This window comes from Fragaria vesca, linkage group LG6 (assembly GCF_000184155.1).
Source record: "Fragaria vesca subsp. vesca linkage group LG6, FraVesHawaii_1.0, whole genome shotgun sequence".
Lineage (NCBI taxonomy): Eukaryota > Viridiplantae > Streptophyta > Magnoliopsida > Rosales > Rosaceae > Fragaria > Fragaria vesca.
The window spans coordinates 6,680,230-6,698,604 of NC_020496.1; the positions used below are offsets into that span (position 1 = coordinate 6,680,230).

Genomic DNA, 18,375 nt, shown 5'->3' on the forward strand with positions numbered 1-18,375 from the left:
AAACATGATAGTGATGAAAAAGAAAAGAAAAAAAATACTAGAAATTATATATTTTTTAAATATAAAAGAAAGACAAAAAATCAATTTTTTTTCCTCTTAATAAAAATTCAAAATAATTTAAAGTAATTGGATTTATAAAGATAAGATTGTCTTTTTGCTTAAAAAAGATATGACATAATCTTTTTAATTGATGATGTGTTTAGGTGACATAGGAGAAATTTTTCAGTGCTACGGGAGGACCACGTGGCAGTCTGACGTGGTCCTACTTTCCAATCAAATTTAGACATGTAGATTTTCTTCACGAAAAATTATTTCAGCTATTTTGTCAAAGACCATTTTAGGTTTTCTGTTTTTTTTTTAATACTAAACCCTAAGCCCTAAACCCCAAACCCTAAACCCTAAACCCTAACCCTAAACTTTAAACCCTATACCCTAGACCCTAGTTTAAACTTGCTAAATACCCATGAATGTCATTTCACAAAAAATAGAAAATATTTGTTTATATTTTAGTTGTAAAAAATCCACATGTCTAAAATTGATTGGAACGTAGGACCACGTCAGACTGCCATGTGGTCCTCCCGTATCATTTAAAAATTTCTCGTGACATAGCATGCCACCTAAGATTAAGGTTATAAATCTTAGGCCTTATTAAGGCCAATAATCATTTTCCTTAAATATATTTAGCAAAATCTAGGTGGTGATGACCCTCTTCTTCTTTTTTCATTGACAAAAAAAAAAAAGAACTCCCTCTTTCTTCTTTGTTTGAAACTCCTCTTTCAAGTACAACAAAACTAGTTTCATTTGCAACTTAGAATGACATACCGAAGAAGCTTTCCAAAAGGGACAAAAGTACATGAACATTAGTAAGCTTCAAGACATCTTTGTTTAATCCTTGTATTAATTTGTAGAAGAAAACTAATGTACAGATATCAGAGGGGCATGCAATTGGATATTAGACAACTACAATAAAACAACCATACAAATGAAAAGCTTCAGAAACTAATTAATCGAGCAGAGAAGAGTCCAATGGAGGCTTCAAGACCAATCTGACTCCTGGGCTCCTACTTAACGAACTTCACAAGAAAATCCATCTTCTTCTTTCCAATCTTCTTGAAGGTATAAGGATAGTTGGCAATCCTTCTATCCCACAAAACATCTGAAGTTACTATTCTCTACCAAGAAGAACAAGCTCTAAAGTCATTAACTCCCTCATGGTCTCAGGTACATCATGCATATGCATGTCATGTGTTTTTCACAGAGGATAGCAGCTCTGCTTGCTATGCTATCTGGTTCTGAGTCCTTGGTTGTCTTTGATTTCAAAGATCCTGTTAGCATATTCTAATAGGTATGTGCTTGGCCTTTAAAACTGTTATGTAACAACTGAGTTTTTTAAAAGCCTTGGTGCTCAAATCAGTCATGGGTTGAGATCTTGTGTTGTGCCAACCCGTGACCAAATGTTTTGCGGTCCATGGCTCCAGTAAGCCATAATGATGCCCAGACCAAAGGTAAGGCTGGAACTGTCTGTGTCCAGACCAGTTCTCATTGGCTGAGTCGTGGTCCATTGATGGACTGAGTAAGAGGTTGTATAACCTTATTACTCCATGTTTAAATCAAACATGTTTTAGGAAAGGTATCATTGTGTCCTTGAGTTGGCTCGTGACAACTGTGTTGGATCTGCAACATATCACTTCTGTCCAAAACCTTTCTGAAGCAAGTTGGCAGCTTTGCTGGCGTCATTCCTTTGATGCCTGTCTGCCTATATATTGTTATAGCTTTGGCTATGCTCGTTGGTTGTTGAAATTTGCTGTATTGCATTTTCATTAATTGAGTATAGTTTCATGCTTGCATTGTTCATGCTGCTCTAAGTCTTCCCTGTGATTATAAATCTTAGAGCTTGAACTAAAAACTCTTTTTATAAACTCATATCATGTTACATACCATGAGGGATGTGTAGTGCAATCAATCCAAGAAGTGTTCACGGTTGAATCAGCTAGCTGAATTCACGAACAAGGCTTCTGAAATCGTTTCCAGCTGTGGCTGCTTAGAAACAAGAGAGGAGATAGGTCTAGACTAGTTTGGGACTAGATAGGATAACATAGTGTTGTTGTATCCCTGGATCTGTTATTCTTGTAATAAGTCAGTTTTATATAGTGGAAAGGTTTGTCCGTCAAGAGAAAAGGGGCACGCAGTTTTTCTCCCTGCTACAGGGTTTCTGCGAGGAAAAAACATCCATGCGTTGATTATTTATTTACTGCTATTTACTTACTGCAAATTCGTGTTCTGTACCCTAGGATAGCACAAGTCATTGCTATCCTCTGAAACAGTAAACGAAAATTTGAAAAATGCCTATTCACCCCCCCTCTAGGACCTTTACTTCTTCTGTAGGGTCTGAGCCAAAACTGAAACACAAGAAGCCTATTCTGTGCTAGCCTCACCAGCTTTCCTTGAGCTCTTCACCGTTCTCTCATACTCTTCAGGAACCAACATCGCGATATCAGCTATGATAGTATCTCTTCAGGAGTTTCAGACCAAGAAGAAGAGGGTTTTTTTTTGTTGATGAAAAAAGAAGAAGATTGACGTTTGATATTCACCACCAGATTTTGCTAAATATAATTAAATTTTAGATTAGAGATGAGTTAGAGGTGGGTTAGAATTAAAGTTGGTTAGAGGGTTTAATAAGGTTAACAGGGGTTAGTGGGTGTTAAGCTGAGTAGGCAAAAATTGCCAAATGTCAAATTTTAATAGAATTCAGGGAAGGAGTAGGAAATTGGTGACAGGATCCCCTATACCCACCTCTCACCAACCACTTCTTTACCAAAACATGTTCAATTTATAGCAGAATGGTCTGCAATAACTTTTGGCATTGCTGCAGGTCTAAAATGTTTTCTTCAAATATTAACAATCTTTCATATATTCATGGATCATTCCTACACTCAATCCCATATTTAGGACAATCTTTAGGTATATTATATTTCATCTGCTTAATCACACCTAATCGGTGATAAACCATTTCCGACTTGTGAGATTGCGAGTTTATTGGCAATAAGCAAGATTATAATCTTATATAGAGCTCAACAGTTCCTCGATCTTTATTTCCCCCCAATTCTGCTCAATATGAATGATAGAGGGAGGGGCTGGAAGGTTGCAAGTGATGAAGGAAGCATAGGAGAAGAAAACGACAGAGCTCGGCAACAACAGTTTGAAATTTAAGTACTATTATTAATTTCTAAATAGACGAGCTACATAGATTGTGACCTAGGAGATGACATACAGAACGATAACTTAAGGATTCCTTCATGAGGAATCCCAAGTGGATCTCATAAACACCCACAACTTTATTCTCACGTTAATAATAATATGATCTCTGCGGCCGAAAAATGACTTCTCGTCAAGCTCTTCATTTCACACTGCAACACAAAACCACACGAAGTTAGCTTTCATCGACTTCATCATATCATATTGACAAAAGCAAACAGATAACTAAAACAAGAACAAAGTGAAAACAATCGATATTCTGCAGCACAATGCTTACTTGTTGCAGTTGGTGGAGGTGCTGATCTTGTAGGGAACGTTGACACCACACTTGCCGGGAAGACCGGCGGCGAGGTTAGCGTTAAGTCCCTTGATGCTTCCAGCTGCACTCTTCAGGCAATTGCAAGTTTGCTTGCGGTCAGCGGTGGTCTTGGCCGCGCTGTTGAGGCTGCGAATTCCGTTGCAGCAAGCGGCAGGGACAGCGCCACCACTCTTGACGTAGTTGAAGCAGGGTGCCACGTTTTGGGTCACTTGGCCGCAAGTGATGGCTTGGGCGACGGGGACGGCTACCACAATGCAAATGAGAGCAACCAAAGCAAGCTTCATCACTGCAGAGGCCATAATGGAGTATCGAGAAGATAAAGAAATATGTGTAGGAATGGCTTTTGTGATCACTAGAGTTGGGAGCTTGAGTGAGTTGGAATGATGCTAAGGGCTGGGTTTATATAGAGAGAAGTGGGTGAGTTTCACTAGCTTAATTAACTCATCGTGTGGGTGAATAATTCTGCAAAAATTAATTTTCTCGCCCCATACCGAGTCACATCATGTATATGATACCGCTTGTTCGTTTGTTAAAAAAACAAATATGTTTAACTGAGTCTGGGGTGAAACTCAGTAACATTGCTAAGATCTTTTCTCTTATTATATATGTATAATCTGCATTCGATCAAGTTCTCCCATATTTACTCAATGACAAATCACAAGTCTTCAATGTCGTAATAAAAAGAAAATCTATTGTTCGATCATATGGATAGGATTCTCGAGGAAGTAACTAGCTAGCTTGTAAGAGTACTGATACAGCTGAACTTTGTTTTAAGAACCAATTCAACTAAGCAACTGCATTTTATTCCCTATACAGTATATGATATATCCATGTTACACTAGGAGAAAATTTGAGCTTGATTAATAGTGATTTTAATCGAACAATTACAAATCCTTAGAATTGCTTGGTTGAACTTGTAAAAAATGTCAAGTTCTTAATTTATAGAAATACATCTCTAATACACTTAAGAATTCCTTCATTCACCACAGTACATAATGAAGTGGTTGTTTTACGTATAATTCATAAGATACTCGGTAAACTTTCATCAATTTAGTGTTAGAACACTTTTGGAAATGTGAAGGCACGTATAAGACTACTGAAAATGACAAATGCAATTGCTCCATAATGAAGAATGGTATTTAAATTCTCAATCTCTAATCAAACATCAACTTTCACATTTCAATATGATTGGCTTTGTACTAGCTATATATCATTGCTCGATAAAGAGGAGTGATAGAAGTCAAAATTGTACGCGTGTACAAGATGGGAAGGAGTCAGTTGGCAGTTGTATGCAATTGAATGCCTTCGTTGTAACCTCTAACCTCTAATTGTAAGCGATTACTCCTAATTAAGGGGCATTAATAATCTCAATCATACAGTTGGGAAGTACACACCTAAATCCTGCGAGGCTGCAAATCTTAATTATTCGATCACTGGTTTAGGTCACCAAACTGCAAATATTATATTCTTATTACATTCAAATATTATATTCAATACAAAAAAAAAAAAAAAAGGTCACCAAACTGCAAATATTATATTCTTATTACACGGTATAGGAAGTTACCGTTTTCAACACTCAACACTTTTACCTGTGATAACTTGGTACGTAGGACGTAACAATAGAAACTATACAAATTGTACCATATATGTATCGCTGGAACCAATAATCATTTGCATTTTTGTCATAAAAATGCAAAACGAGAATTCCCCTAGATCTAGATCGAGTTCAGATCTTACACAAGGCCAAAAGTAGTCGGTGAAGGATTGAAATCGGGGTCCATTAGTAATTTCATTATTCATTTCGTTCCAAAATTTCATCAATGTCGTCGTATTAGAAGTTTGCAATCCAAACACAACATTTCGTATCAAATCTAGGTTTAAACGCACGTACTCATTTTCATTAATGTCAAACAATATACATTAACCCTTAATATGGGTTTTAGGTTAGCTAAAGAAGTTTGTGACATCTCAAACTCAAAGACAATGACCGGCACAAAATTAGCAAGTCTTTGTCCAAACTTGTAAGCATTGGCAAATAGTTAGGTACAATAATTAAGATTTTCGGTCCCATGAAATTAAAGAATGAAAACTTGGTCTGCTTGATCTGATCATCATGCACGTTGCGAACCAGAAGTCTTTTGTCCAAAATCATGTAAAATTGAGGCCGAAACTAGTGCGTAACAGATTCCATGGAACATGTCACTCAAAGAGTATGGAGCTGCATGCCTTCCCTCTTTCAAGATCATCATCATCATTTATATATGAGAGGAGGAGGACTAATCAATTTTCTCAACGATACATACACATATTGGGTACACAATAACTTCTTTGATAGAGATGACGGGATCCTCTCATAGATTTGCCGTACGGTACACGAATCCTTGTAGTACAAGCCCTTTAGAACAGGGATCCATGATCTTCATATTTCATCTGATTTATGAATAATTGATTAACTATTCATGATTTTATCAGTGTGAGTTTTTCTTATTCTTAGCATACCTACGATCGGGTACGTAATGTTCATTTACATTTGAAGTTTTGATCGATACTAATCCTAGCTAATTTCAAAGAGATAAAATAAAATGATAACCATAAGTTAATCAGATCGAAATCAATTTATTTTCTCTCATCAAAATCTTAATCAGATCGAAAAGATCCATACGTCTTAGATTGATGAAGAAAATACGTACTACTGTTTACCATTAAAATGTCGGCATCTGCCGGCATGGTGTATGTACGTAGTGATTGCAGTCCTAGCTTGCATTATTATCTTTTGTAGTGACTAGAGAATAAGAAAAATAAATATTGAATAGAAGAAATTTAAATTAGTAATAGAAAGCAAGAGAAGGGATTCTTCTGCCAGGAACAAATTAAAGATAAAATTGATATTATTAGATGTGACCAAAAGTAGCAGGAGATAAATTTCCTGAAGATAATAAACATACACCCGAAACTGGTAACATGAAAATAGAAGCAGAGTACTTTTATAAACGACAGGTTTTGAAGCCTCCCAATCGATCCCTTATTATTTCTCAACTTAAGTAGCTACTAATCCTAGCTTCAGATCGATCCTGCTCTTCTCCATATATCATCGACTCGATCTTCATTTCACGCTGCAAGACATATATAAAACAAAGATTATTAGGAAGACGAGCAGCTAGGGTTAGCAGTCATATATGAGTGTAAAATTTCGAATACGGGTACCTGTCGCAGTTGGTGTTGGTGCTGATCTTGTAAGGAATGTTGACATTGCAGTAGGAAGGGAGCTTAGCGGCGTTGTCTGGGTTGATGGTTTGAAATTTGGCAGCAGCTGCTTTCAGGCACTTGCAAGCATTCTGGCGGTCAACGGTGGACGTCGCCGAGTTGACCATGTTTCTCAGGTTGGTACAGCAACCCGTGGTGGGGGTGCCACCTTTGGTGAGGTAGCCAAGGCACGGTGCCATCCCACCCTGGATCTGGTTGCATGTCATGGCTGCTTCGGCGACCACCATGCACATCACGAGCACACATGAAAGCTTAGCTAGGGTTCCGGCCATCTTGATCGATCTGTTTCTTAGTTATAAGTTATAACGCTCGGAGTAGTATTGCTGAGTGATCTGTATGAGAAGGTGGCCGGAGCTAGACATTGTGCTTATATAAGGGGAAATGGTGGTGGCAAGTGGCAGCGTTGTGCTGTTCATTGCGTCGGAATCAGTGGTGGACGTGGTGACGTCCTGGTTTGAATGAGCTGAGCGCATGCAGAAGAAGATCGAGACACGATGAAACGGTGCTAAAAACGACGAGCTATAACCCATTGAAAGATGTGTTAGGGTTACCAATAGTCAAAAACCCTAATAATGTTCATACAGTACCGATGAGCGATGAAGAGAAGGTAGAAATTAGTTGGGAAAAAAACGATTGGAACAAAGAAAATTGATTTTGAATTAAACGTGAGAGTTGATGAGGTCCTCTAGCTTGCTACTGAATACTGACCAGTGACCGTAGTGACTACGTACTCTGGCCTGCAGCAAGCCAGCAAGCATGGATAACAAAACCGAGTGGTTGAGCTCATTACTGCATTAAGTAGCAGACTTGACCTCTTCGCCAAATGAGCTAATGTATTTCTTCTCATGAAATTTTTTGATTGTTCTTTAAAGTATTGAAACTTGAGAAGTTAAGAGTCGTTAAATTAGTTCATTGTATAACGATGTATGTGAATTATGACTAAATTTTGAAGTGTCGGAATCGACGAATCGTAATTCGGTCTCATTGCCTCCTTGTTGAAATTTAACCTATAGAACTTAATTTGTAATATATAATATGTGATTATTACTGTTATATATATGTGATTATTTCCACATCTCAACCGTACAATATATAAAACACAGTGGGTAGATTATTCATGCAAAGTTTCATCAAATTTGAAAATGAAATACGACCTGAAAATGAGCGAAATAAGGAGTCTCATACTTTAATTTCAAAGTGGGATCCCAATCTGAAATGAGACTAATATATATATATATATATGGATCAAATTACCAGCACTGTACGTTTCTGAATAGTCATATCTTACAACTTCTACCAAGATTAATCACTCGTGTATTGTTTGGTGTGGGTTAGTGCGCCGCTGCGTCTCTGCTAGTGAGCCAACTACCATTTGACATTTTCCCCATGCTATGCCATTGCCGTAAATGCAATACCATTGAATGGTTATGGACCACAGCTGCATGCATAATTGATCATATTTTGGAAGAACTCGGCCTCTAGTACTTTCACCATTTCACATTGTCCCTCATAATTGATCATACAATGCCTTTTACTTTGGTTGGTGTAGCTTAGGCTAGCGACCTCTCGATTAGCTAGCTGGTTTTGTATGTTGATGTATCATCGATATTGGTCGCTAGAGAAGAAAAAAAAAACGAAAGAAAGTTAATCTTGGATGCACTAGCTGAGTAGCTGGATCGAATATACCTGATCATTTTGGTTCCTCTTTTTTTATGCTCATACTTTTTCAAATTCAAACCCACCTAGAAGCCAGAAAGAAGTACTGAAAAAACTCGGTTGGAAGAAGCCAAAGTACGTGTATCACAAGCAGTTTTTTTAAAGATTTTTACCACACACCCTGAATCCCAAAAACTTTTTTGATATGAAAAATGCGTGCATAGACAAACTAGGCCTAAAATACTACAATGATGATGATCTAGCTAGGAATAATTTAGGCCCATCCAAGCCTCAGCCCACATAATATTGTTGCCCAACCTTCAATGACACAGACCTTTTCTAATCCTTCTCTCTCTGGTTACCATTTGGAGGTGAAGAATAGCTTTAGCAACCCAATTCCTATTTGTTCCTGTTATTCCTCGGCAGCCACAGTGTACCGGAACCTTAAACCCAGAGTCTGCTCAACCTATCAGGTATTATCCCAATTCTAGAATGTCCTTGTTTTCCAGTTCTTCAAGTTTGCATTACCCCTCTGTTCTGTTTGGTAGGGTTTTGTATACTCTGGACACTAAGAAAGTAAGAAACCATTATAGACCGAAAGGCTTATACTCTATGCTGTCTTGTGCCAAAGTTTTATGATTTATACTGTTTAATGGAAAACCATTAGATCTTTAATATGGACAAATCTTCATGCAAATAATGTGAAATAATTCTGAGGAGTTCCCTGAATTTGTGTTTGGGCATTTACAGACATTGTATCAGATGAAAATGGGTTCGAACTCAAAGCGTAGTAAACGATGCGCTGAAGATAGAATCAGTGGGTTGCTAGATGCAATACTCTGTCACATTCTGTCATTCCGTTCAACAGTTGAGGCTGTAAAGACCAGTGTTTTATCACATAGATGGGAGAATTTGTGGGCTTCTGTCCCCACTATTGACGTATGTGACTATGATCCAAAAGAATTCGACTTTGATAGTTTTACAATGTTTCTTGATCGTGTACTTCTCGCTCATGACTCCTTAAAAGTTCATCGGTTCCGTATTTGCTGTACTAAGATGGTGGATCCCCTTCTGTTTGATTATTGGGTTAGCACTGCCATTGGCTGTAATGTTGTTGAACTCGATCTTGATATTTATCCCTTGGGTCCTGAGCACTCATCACTTCCACCCCAGTGTTTTGAGTTGCCAGGAAGCCTTTTCATGCTGAAAAGTTTGGAGAAATTGAAGCTGAGCCTGAAATCGTTCGTTACCATTAAACCCGAACCAAGTTGGTTCCCAAGTCTCAAGTTTCTCCATGTTTCAGTCGCATATGCCAGCTCTCATCTGATGGAGAACCTGTTTACTTGCTGCCCTGCACTTGAGGAGTTGGCATTTGAAGCAGAACCTGAATATGATGATGATTCTATTTTTAATATGAACATCTGTGCACCGAAGCTGAAACGACTAGAAATAAGCTTCTTCCTGGATAGACATGATCTAGAGAAACTTGAATATGAGCACAAACTTTTTATCAATGCCAATGCTCCTAATCTTGAAAAGTTCACTTTTTACGGCAATCTTTTGGCAATCTATATCTCAAACAATGCAAAATCCCTGAATGAAGCCAAGATTGATTGCACGGACCTGCATGCGGTTCAAGAGCTTGACGATCACCTTGATGCTGCTGATAATTTGCACAGGCTTTTCACAGGAATTTTGAATGTTACATACCTATCTGTTTCAGCTCCTATTTTGGGGGTAAGTATAAACTAGCTGGTCCTTGGTGGATTATATCCTTCCAAGACACTCAACTTTGTTTACTGAAATGCTATATTGTGCTGAGGAAATGTTTAAGTTATGGTTTTTAATTGATCTTTACTTCATAATTTGTGAAGGATCCCCACATTGTACATCAGTATCTTCTGCCTACATTTGTTAATTTGCAGCACTTGGAGCTACTTCTTCACGCTTGCTCCTCTTGGCAACCATTGATTAGTTTTCTGAATGCATCGCCAAATCTGGAATCTCTTGTCTTGAAAAAGGTAAGTGTGCATGGCTTTACACCTTACTAACTGTACTGATAAAGGTGAATTCTTAAGTATTCTAATTTATCTCATTTTTGTTAATCTTTAGAGCCGCGATTGCCTATGTCGACACGATCCGGATGAACTACATCATGAATGGAATCCACCAGAGTATGTGCCTGTTTGTTTATCGTCACAATTGAAGAGTATTTGCATACGAGGGTACAAGGGGACGCCAGATCAGATGAAAGTGGCAGAATATTTGTTGAATCATGGTGAGGTTTTGAACAAGGTGACAGTTCAATTATCTTCCAAAGATACGACTTCAAAAAAAGTGAAGAAACTATGCCGGGGATTAAAGAAGTTGCCAAGGGGTTCGAAGACATGTCAAATTGTCTTTCCATACCTCTAAGTCACAGCATAGCCTTTTAATTGTCCGAGTTCCATTTCAAAGTTGTGAAAAGGATCCTTTCTTGGTAGATCAGACAACGAATTGATACAACTTGTGTAATTTTAACTCTTCTTATCTTCCATCATTAACTTCTCAAACCTCGGAAGAATCTTTTTGACTATGCATCTATGTTTGGATTTATAGGATACTCATTTATTTGCATCTGTTGTTCGTTTTCATTTGTTTCACATTTCTCACGAGCATTGCAACTTGGCCGTATGCAATAAGCTTATTTCCTTATGAAAGTTGGCTTGCTACCATGAGCTTTACCACACTGTCATCCATAGTTCCATACTTGTGGATATGTAGATGAAAACAATTACAATGGTAGAATGGACATCCAAGAGCATCTTCAGCAAATCGAACTGTCTCAACCTTTTTGATCAAATATAACAACTAGTCTATTTATGAATCGATTTCACGACCTCTAGAAACTGATGAATCACACGGTACTGGACTTGAGGAACATCATTCAGGTGAAAAAGCACATTTAGCTCATGAAATACATTTGGGTTAACTAGGCATTGAGGCCCATCCTTGTAGCCCAAGCTCCATTGACACAAAAACCTTTCCTCACCATTTTTTCCAAGACATTTCTGATTTCTCTCTCCCTCGCCAGTTTACCTATTCGAGGGCTCTTGTTCTTCCTCAGCGGCCACACACAGTGTACCGGAACCCTAAATCCTGAAATCAGGGTTTGTTTCCCAACTGCTTAAGTTTGCATGTGCTCTGTTTTGTTTGGTAAGGTTCTGAATACATTACACCAAGACAGTAAGAAACCCAGAAAAAAGAACATGCATAATGGCCAAAGGTTTATAATTTATACTGTTTGGTGTTAGATCTATAACATGGATAAATCTCCGCGCAAATAATGGTAACATCATTTTGGCTAGTTCCAATTCCTCAAGTTTGCATATCCCTCTGTTCTGTTTGGTAGGTTTTTGTATACATTCTGGAGTTTAAGAAAGTAAGAAACCCAGAAAAAGAACCAAGTTTATAATATATATTTTTTAATGGAAACCAATAGATGAATAGATCATTAATAGGGGGACAAATCTTCATGCAAAACATGTTAAAATCATTTTAAGAAGTTCCCTGAATTTTGTGTTTAGTTTAACTAGCTTAGAAGTTCTTTTGGCTTTTACAGACATTGTATCACATGGAAATGGGTTCAAGCTCAAAGCATAGTAAACGATGCGCTGAAGATAGACTCAGTCAATTGCCAGATGCAATTCTTTGCCACATTCTGTCTTTCCTTTCAACAGTTGAGGCTGTGAAAACCTGTGTTTTATCACATAGGTGGGAGAATGTGTGGGGTGCTGTGCCCACTATAGACATATCTGATCATGATCGTGATGGAAAAGAATCCGACTTTGATAGTTTTTCGGTGTTTATTGATCGTGTACTTTCCACTCATGAGTCTGTGAAAGTTCATCTGTTCCGTCTTGGCTGTTTTAGCATGGTGGATCCCCTTCGGTTTGATTATTGGGTTCGCACTGCCATTGGCTGTAATGTTGTTCAACTCGATCTTGGTATCTTTCCACCCCAGAGTTTCGAGTTGCCAGGAACCCTTTTCACGCTGAAAAGTTAGGAGAAATTGAGCCTAAGCCTGCACTCGTTTATTACCATTACTCCTGAACCAAGTTGGTTCCCAAATCTCAAGTTTCTCAATGTTTCAGTCACATTTGCTAGTTCTCACTTGATGGAGAATTTCTTTTCCTGCTGTCCTGTACTTGAAGAGTTGATTTTTGATGCATGGGAATATGATGGTGATTCGGATTTTAATATTAACATCTCTGCGCCGAAGCTGAAAATACTACAAATAAGGTTGTTCCAGAAATTATATGATCACGGGCACAAACTTTTTATCAATGCCTATGCTCCTAATCTTGAAAAGTTCACTTTCAAAGGCCATCTTTTGGTAATCTACACCTTGAGCAATGCAAAATCCCTGAACGAAGCAAAGATTGATTGTAATACGCTGCATGCAGGTCAAGAGCTTGACTATCACCTTGCTGATCATTTGCACAGGCTATTGAAAGGACTTTTGAATGTTACACACCTGTCAGTTACAGCTCCTATTTTTGGGGTAAGTTTGCACTAACTGGTCCTAAGTGGTTTATATCCTTTCTAGACACTCAACGTTATTAACTGAAACGCTATATGGCGCTTAAAAAATGTTTAATTCTGATAGTTTTTGATTGATTTCTACTTCATAATTTGTGAAGGATCCCCACATTGTTCATCAGTATCCTCTGCCTACATTTGTTAATTTGATGAACTTGGAGCTACATCTTCAAGCTTGCTGCTCTTGGCAATCATTCTTTAGTTTTCTGAATGCATCGCCAAATCTGATATCTCTTGTCTTGGAAAAGGTAAGTGCACATGGCTTTACACCCTTATTAACTGTATTGATAAAGGATAATTTTGAAATTTGTTAATGTATCTCATCTGTATCATCTTTAGAGCCATGATTGCCTACGTTTACACTATCTTGATGAAGTATACCATGAATGGAATCCACCAGAGTGTGTGCCTGCTTGTTTGGTGTCACGCTTGAAGCTTATTTGCATAATGGATTACAGGGGGACGCCAGATCAGATGAAAATGGCAGAATACTTATTGAAGCATGGTGAGGTTTTGAGTAAGGTGATAGTGCATTGGGAAAGTTTTTCTTCCAAAAAAGAGAAGAAATTATGGCGGGGATTAAAGAAGTTGCCAAGGGGTTCAAAGACTTGTCAAATGGTGTTTCCATGCCTCTCTGTCGCAGCATAGCCTTTTAATTGTCTGAGTTCCATTCAAAGTTGTGAAATGGATACTTTATTTGTAGATAATACCATGCATTAGTTTTGTGTAATTTCAAGTCCTCTTATATTCCATCATTAGCTTTTCAAACCTCTTAAGAATCTTTTAGACTATCACCCATGAATGGATTGATCTTAGGAGACTCATTTGTTTGCAACTGTTATTCATTTTCATTTGTTTCACATTTCTTAGGAGCATTGCAATTTGGCCATATAAAGAGCTTATTCTCTGAAACTCACTTTTGTGTTAGCTATTTATCAATAGCTTTCTAAACTGTCATACTAGTAGTAATGTAAATGAGAACAATTACAATGGTGGAAATTGAGGTAGAGGGCTTGTTAATGAGAAAATGGGTCATGGAGGGGCACTTTAGGAATGATGGAAGGGAACTTATCCATTTTAGATTGAACCTCAAACTAGCTAATATCGTTAGAACTTGTAGCCGTGGATCATCTCGTTCAAGGGAAAAAACCAAAATTTCAAGCCATGTTCAGTGATTTTGACACGGTTCTACCACATCCTTCGTTGCTGTTTGTTAGAGAGGAGAGATCCCACATTGGAAAAAAATATAACTTATAAGTGGGTGGATCACTCCTAATTGTATCGAGACCTTTTGTGGCTAAAACCTAATACCTTAAAGGTGGTTAAGTTGGGACAGTATCGGTACAAGGATGATCCACGGGCCACGCTTGTCGCTGTTTGACATGGTATTAGAGCGGATCCCTCTCCAGTTGCGTCTCCACGAGCCCGGGTTGGTTCTTTCAAAGGTCATGGCCCTGGTTTGATTCTTTCGAGTTTGGAGTTAATTCAGTCTGGTTGGGTTCTTTCGAGTTTGGGGTTCTTTCGGTTGTCATGTAGCCCGGGTTCAGTTTCAGTTTGTTAATCAGTTTCACGTGCAGACTTAAAAGTTAAGTTGCACGTGAGGGGGAGTGTTGGAGAGGAGAGATCCCACATCGGAAAAATGACAAATAAAATATAACTTATAAGTGGGTGGATCATTCCTAATTGTACCTAAAAGTTGTCATGAGGAGTTCGGGGTTCTTTCAGTTGTCATGAGGAGTTTAGGGTTCTTTCGGTTATCATGTAGCCCGGGTTCAGTTTCAGTTTGTTAATCAGTTTCACGTGCAGACCTAAAAGTTAAGTTGCACGTGAGGGGGAGTGTTAGAGAGGAGAGATCCCACATTGGAAAAGTGACAAATAAAATATAACTTATAAGTGGGTGGATCATTCCTAATTGTACTGAAGCCTTTTGTGGTTAAAACCCAACACCTTAAATGTGGTTAAGTTTGGACAATATCGGTACACGGATGATCTACGGGCCACGCTTGTCACTGTTTGACACTGTTTGCTAAATTTGGAGGAATATAATCACAGATTCAGAGTGGTCCTTCAGTCCTTCTCCTTCAAGTGTGTATGGTTAGGCTTTTAGGTGCATCATCAAAACTAGCTCTATCAATTAACTGTCATTTACCAAAAAGCTACACAAGAAGAGTTGAGTTTTAAGGGACAGTTATTCACCACCTAGAAGCAGTTATAAATCTGTCGTAATCCAACCAACGATTCAATGAAAATGAATATAGCACTACCAAAACGGTAGCTGCTTAAACGTTCGCAATTTGCATGGTAGAACTTCACCTATCTGTGTTAGTTTTTCCAGTATCTGACCTTATTGTGGTTGTCTACTTGTCTGTGTGTATTCAAAATTAGTCTGATTGCAATAGCTGCAACCATTCTTGTTTTCTTATTTCAGTAAAAGAATAGGGTAACTCTGCCAGCCACAGGAGTAAATTGAGTTAAAATTAGAACTCTCATGCCTTCATCCAAATTGAACTACAGGAAATCTGAATTCATTTCTACTCTATATAAAGTTTGACATCAAGGAATACTAGTAATGGGGAGCTTCTAATGAGGACTTTATAATGAGGACCAAGTGAGGACTTTCAAATGAACGGTTGGATTACATGCACATAGGAATTTGAAAATATCAATTAAAAGTTAAAACATTCATCCAACTATTCATTTGAAAGTCCTCATTTAATCCTCATTATAAAGTCCTCATTAGAAGCTCCCCCGTATAGTAATCATGGCTATTCCACTATTCACATGTCTCATTCATATTTTCCTCCAAAAAAACAATGAAAGACGTCTACATATGTTCTGCATGTAACTCTGGACGCCTTGGAATATATATTTAGAACAGATAGATGTAGCAACTTTTCTTTCAAAAAGGCTAAGAGATAGTTGTCTATATTATTTGTTTATCTTTTTTTGAGACGATTCATCGAACACTAATCTGACAATAGTCCATCAATACATAGTTCTTTATGGTGGGCAGTTGGTCAACCAATCAAAACATCTCGTTCAATTGACTTCAATAATCTAGCAAGTCTATTGTTCTTCCTCTTTCGTGATCCTTCATACTCAATTTTCTAAACCTACTCCACCACCTCCAGTTTAGAAACATGATTAGTTTACATTATCATGCGAAATGTATTCGCTAGGGGTTTGACATTTGACAATACGATTAACTATATGGTTAGGGATGTATGCAAACCTACTTGTCGGTTATGAGATATATATGATGATAATCAAATGGCAATGCCGGCTCAAAGTAAGCAAAACAATGAGGAACACGATTGAGAATAGAAGTACTTGGAGAATATTACGACCACAAGACGCCAAAATGTCGTTCTATTCGATTTTACGTTGATGAGGTCTAGAAGGCTAGACCTAACTTGCTCTATGGTGAGTTTGGAGTTTAATTAGTTATCGTACTCAAGACGTGATGATGGAGTTTTAATTTTATAAGATGGAACATAACATATACAGGTCATATCACTTCTTCCTAAATTACTTAAACTTTCTCAATTGACCGATCATTTAGAGTTAAAAACTTAGAATCTAACTTATCGCACTAATTTTGTCCATTTTATTTTATTTTTGTGATATTACTTTACCCACAAGTTTTTTGTAATTTTTCATTATTATTCTGTTTTCCTGATGATCAGTAACTGACCAAAGGATCTATAGTCAATCGTCGTTAGATGTAAGTTTAATGATGATTGATCATGATTTTCTTGATCAGTAACTGATCAGATGAACGCTACCGTTACTAAGAAATCATTCTCTAAAACACGTGGTATAGTTGAATGATATTCAAGTCATTTAGTATGGCAGTTAGGCTAGCTTAAACGTGACAACCGCAAAGGCTCCCAAACAACTAATTTCATTTCAATGCTCCCTCACTCTAGCTACTCCATCTCTATCTTCCTTACTAATATATATATAGCATTTCTTCCACTCCCACACTATACACTCACACTCACACTTACATAACTGAATATAAGACCAACGGAATGGCTAAGAAAGCAATGCAGATCCTGGAATTGCTCTTCTTTATGCTGATCCCCTTGGCTAGTTCTCAGGGAAGTGGTCGAGGATACGACGATTGGCAAACTGCACACGCAACATTCTATGGTGGAAGTGATGCTACTGGCACTATGGGTAAGCTATACAAACTATTCAACTCGATCTACATGTATTTCCATTTGTACAGGTTATTACTGAGGTATATGGTCTGATGGAGGTTGAAAGATTAATGCAGGAGGTGCATGTGGTTATGGAAACTTGTACAGCCAAGGATATGGGACTCGCACCGCAGCTCTAAGCACTGCTCTCTTCAACAGTGGTTTGAGCTGCGGTTCATGTTACCAATTGCGTTGCAACGACGATCCTAAATGGTGCCTCCATGGTGACATCACTGTCACTGCTACCAACCTCTGCCCACCTAATCTAGCTTTGTCCAACGACAATGGTGGGTGGTGCAATCCTCCTCTCGAACACTTCGATTTGGCTGAGCCTGCTTTCTTGCAGATTGCTGAGTATCGTGCTGGGATTGTCCCTGTACTCTTCCGAAGGTAACGAATTGTATTTTATTTCTTCGTTAGAATCACATTCCCTCGTAGAAGAAAGAATAAAGAATTATCAATATGTATAAATTTTACGGCTTTCATATGAGATTGTGATATCCATTGGGTCAAATGAATCTCTTGGTCCGATAGTGAATCTAGCTCTATTATCGATCATAATATGACAGTTGCTTAATCAAGACTTAAGAGACTTCGAGTTCCTTTGTGTTGCTTTCGACAGGGTTCCTTGTGTGAAGAAAGGAGGCATAAGGTTCACCATCAATGGTCACTCATACTTCAACTTGGTGTTAATAACAAACGTTGGAGGTGCAGGGGATGTTCAAAGTGTGTCCATCAAGGGGTCTAGGGCAGGGTGGCAACCAATGTCAAGGAATTGGGGACAGAATTGGCAGAGCAATTCCTACCTCAATGGCCAAACCCTCTCCTTCAAAATCACAACCAGCGATGGAGCTACACTCATCCACAATAATGTCGTTCCTGCTGGTTGGCAATTTGGACAGACCTTTGAAGGTGGTCAATTCTAGATTAATTCCGGAGAGCAATGGTTTATATATATTTACACATCTCTTTTCATAAATTATCAATAAAATGGTTTTGCATTATTGATCTTGTAAGATAAAGTTACAAATCTGACATCAGCGAGATAAAAGCTTACTTTTGTACATCCCAACTAACTAACTGCTAACTAAATTC

The 18,375-nt window shown here is 38.0% G+C and overlaps 3 protein-coding genes across 5 annotated transcripts; 1 reads left to right on the forward strand and 2 right to left on the reverse strand.

Annotated features, from left to right (window-relative positions):
- Window positions 1-722: 722 nt before the first annotated feature.
- LOC101306646 (non-specific lipid-transfer protein 3-like) lies at window positions 723-7,179 on the reverse strand. 2 transcript variants are annotated; one of them, XM_004302579.1, is made up of 3 exons: window positions 6,779-7,179; window positions 6,442-6,687; window positions 723-743 (listed from the first exon to the last, which is right to left on the reverse strand). In XM_004302579.1, exons 1-2 carry the CDS (start codon window positions 7,108-7,110, stop codon window positions 6,678-6,680), a joined length of 342 nt encoding a protein of 113 aa, XP_004302627.1. In that variant the 5' UTR covers window positions 7,111-7,179; the 3' UTR covers window positions 723-743; window positions 6,442-6,677. The 2 variants fall into 2 exon arrangements, with proteins under 2 accessions (XP_004302627.1, XP_004302626.1); XM_004302578.1 differs by lacking the exon at window positions 723-743 and having other exon boundaries at window positions 6,433-6,687.
- Window positions 2,892-12,661, reverse strand: LOC101301595 (non-specific lipid-transfer protein-like). Of its 2 annotated transcripts, XM_004302561.1 has the most exons (3): window positions 12,648-12,661; window positions 3,533-3,914; window positions 2,892-3,407 (listed from the first exon to the last, which is right to left on the reverse strand). In XM_004302561.1, the coding sequence occupies exons 2-3, from the start codon at window positions 3,871-3,873 to the stop codon at window positions 3,398-3,400; spliced, it is 351 nt and encodes a 116-aa protein (XP_004302609.1). In that variant the 5' UTR covers window positions 3,874-3,914; window positions 12,648-12,661; the 3' UTR covers window positions 2,892-3,397. The 2 variants fall into 2 exon arrangements, with proteins under 2 accessions (XP_004302609.1, XP_004302608.1); XM_004302560.1 differs by lacking the exon at window positions 12,648-12,661 and having other exon boundaries at window positions 3,533-3,944.
- A 4,397-nt stretch (window positions 12,662-17,058) lies between these two features.
- LOC101298233 (expansin-A2-like) lies at window positions 17,059-18,228 on the forward strand. The gene is made up of 3 exons (XM_004302548.1): window positions 17,059-17,257; window positions 17,358-17,670; window positions 17,903-18,228. The coding sequence occupies exons 1-3, from the start codon at window positions 17,110-17,112 to the stop codon at window positions 18,204-18,206; spliced, it is 765 nt and encodes a 254-aa protein (XP_004302596.1). The 5' UTR covers window positions 17,059-17,109; the 3' UTR covers window positions 18,207-18,228.
- The last annotated feature ends 147 nt before the right edge of the window (window positions 18,229-18,375 follow it).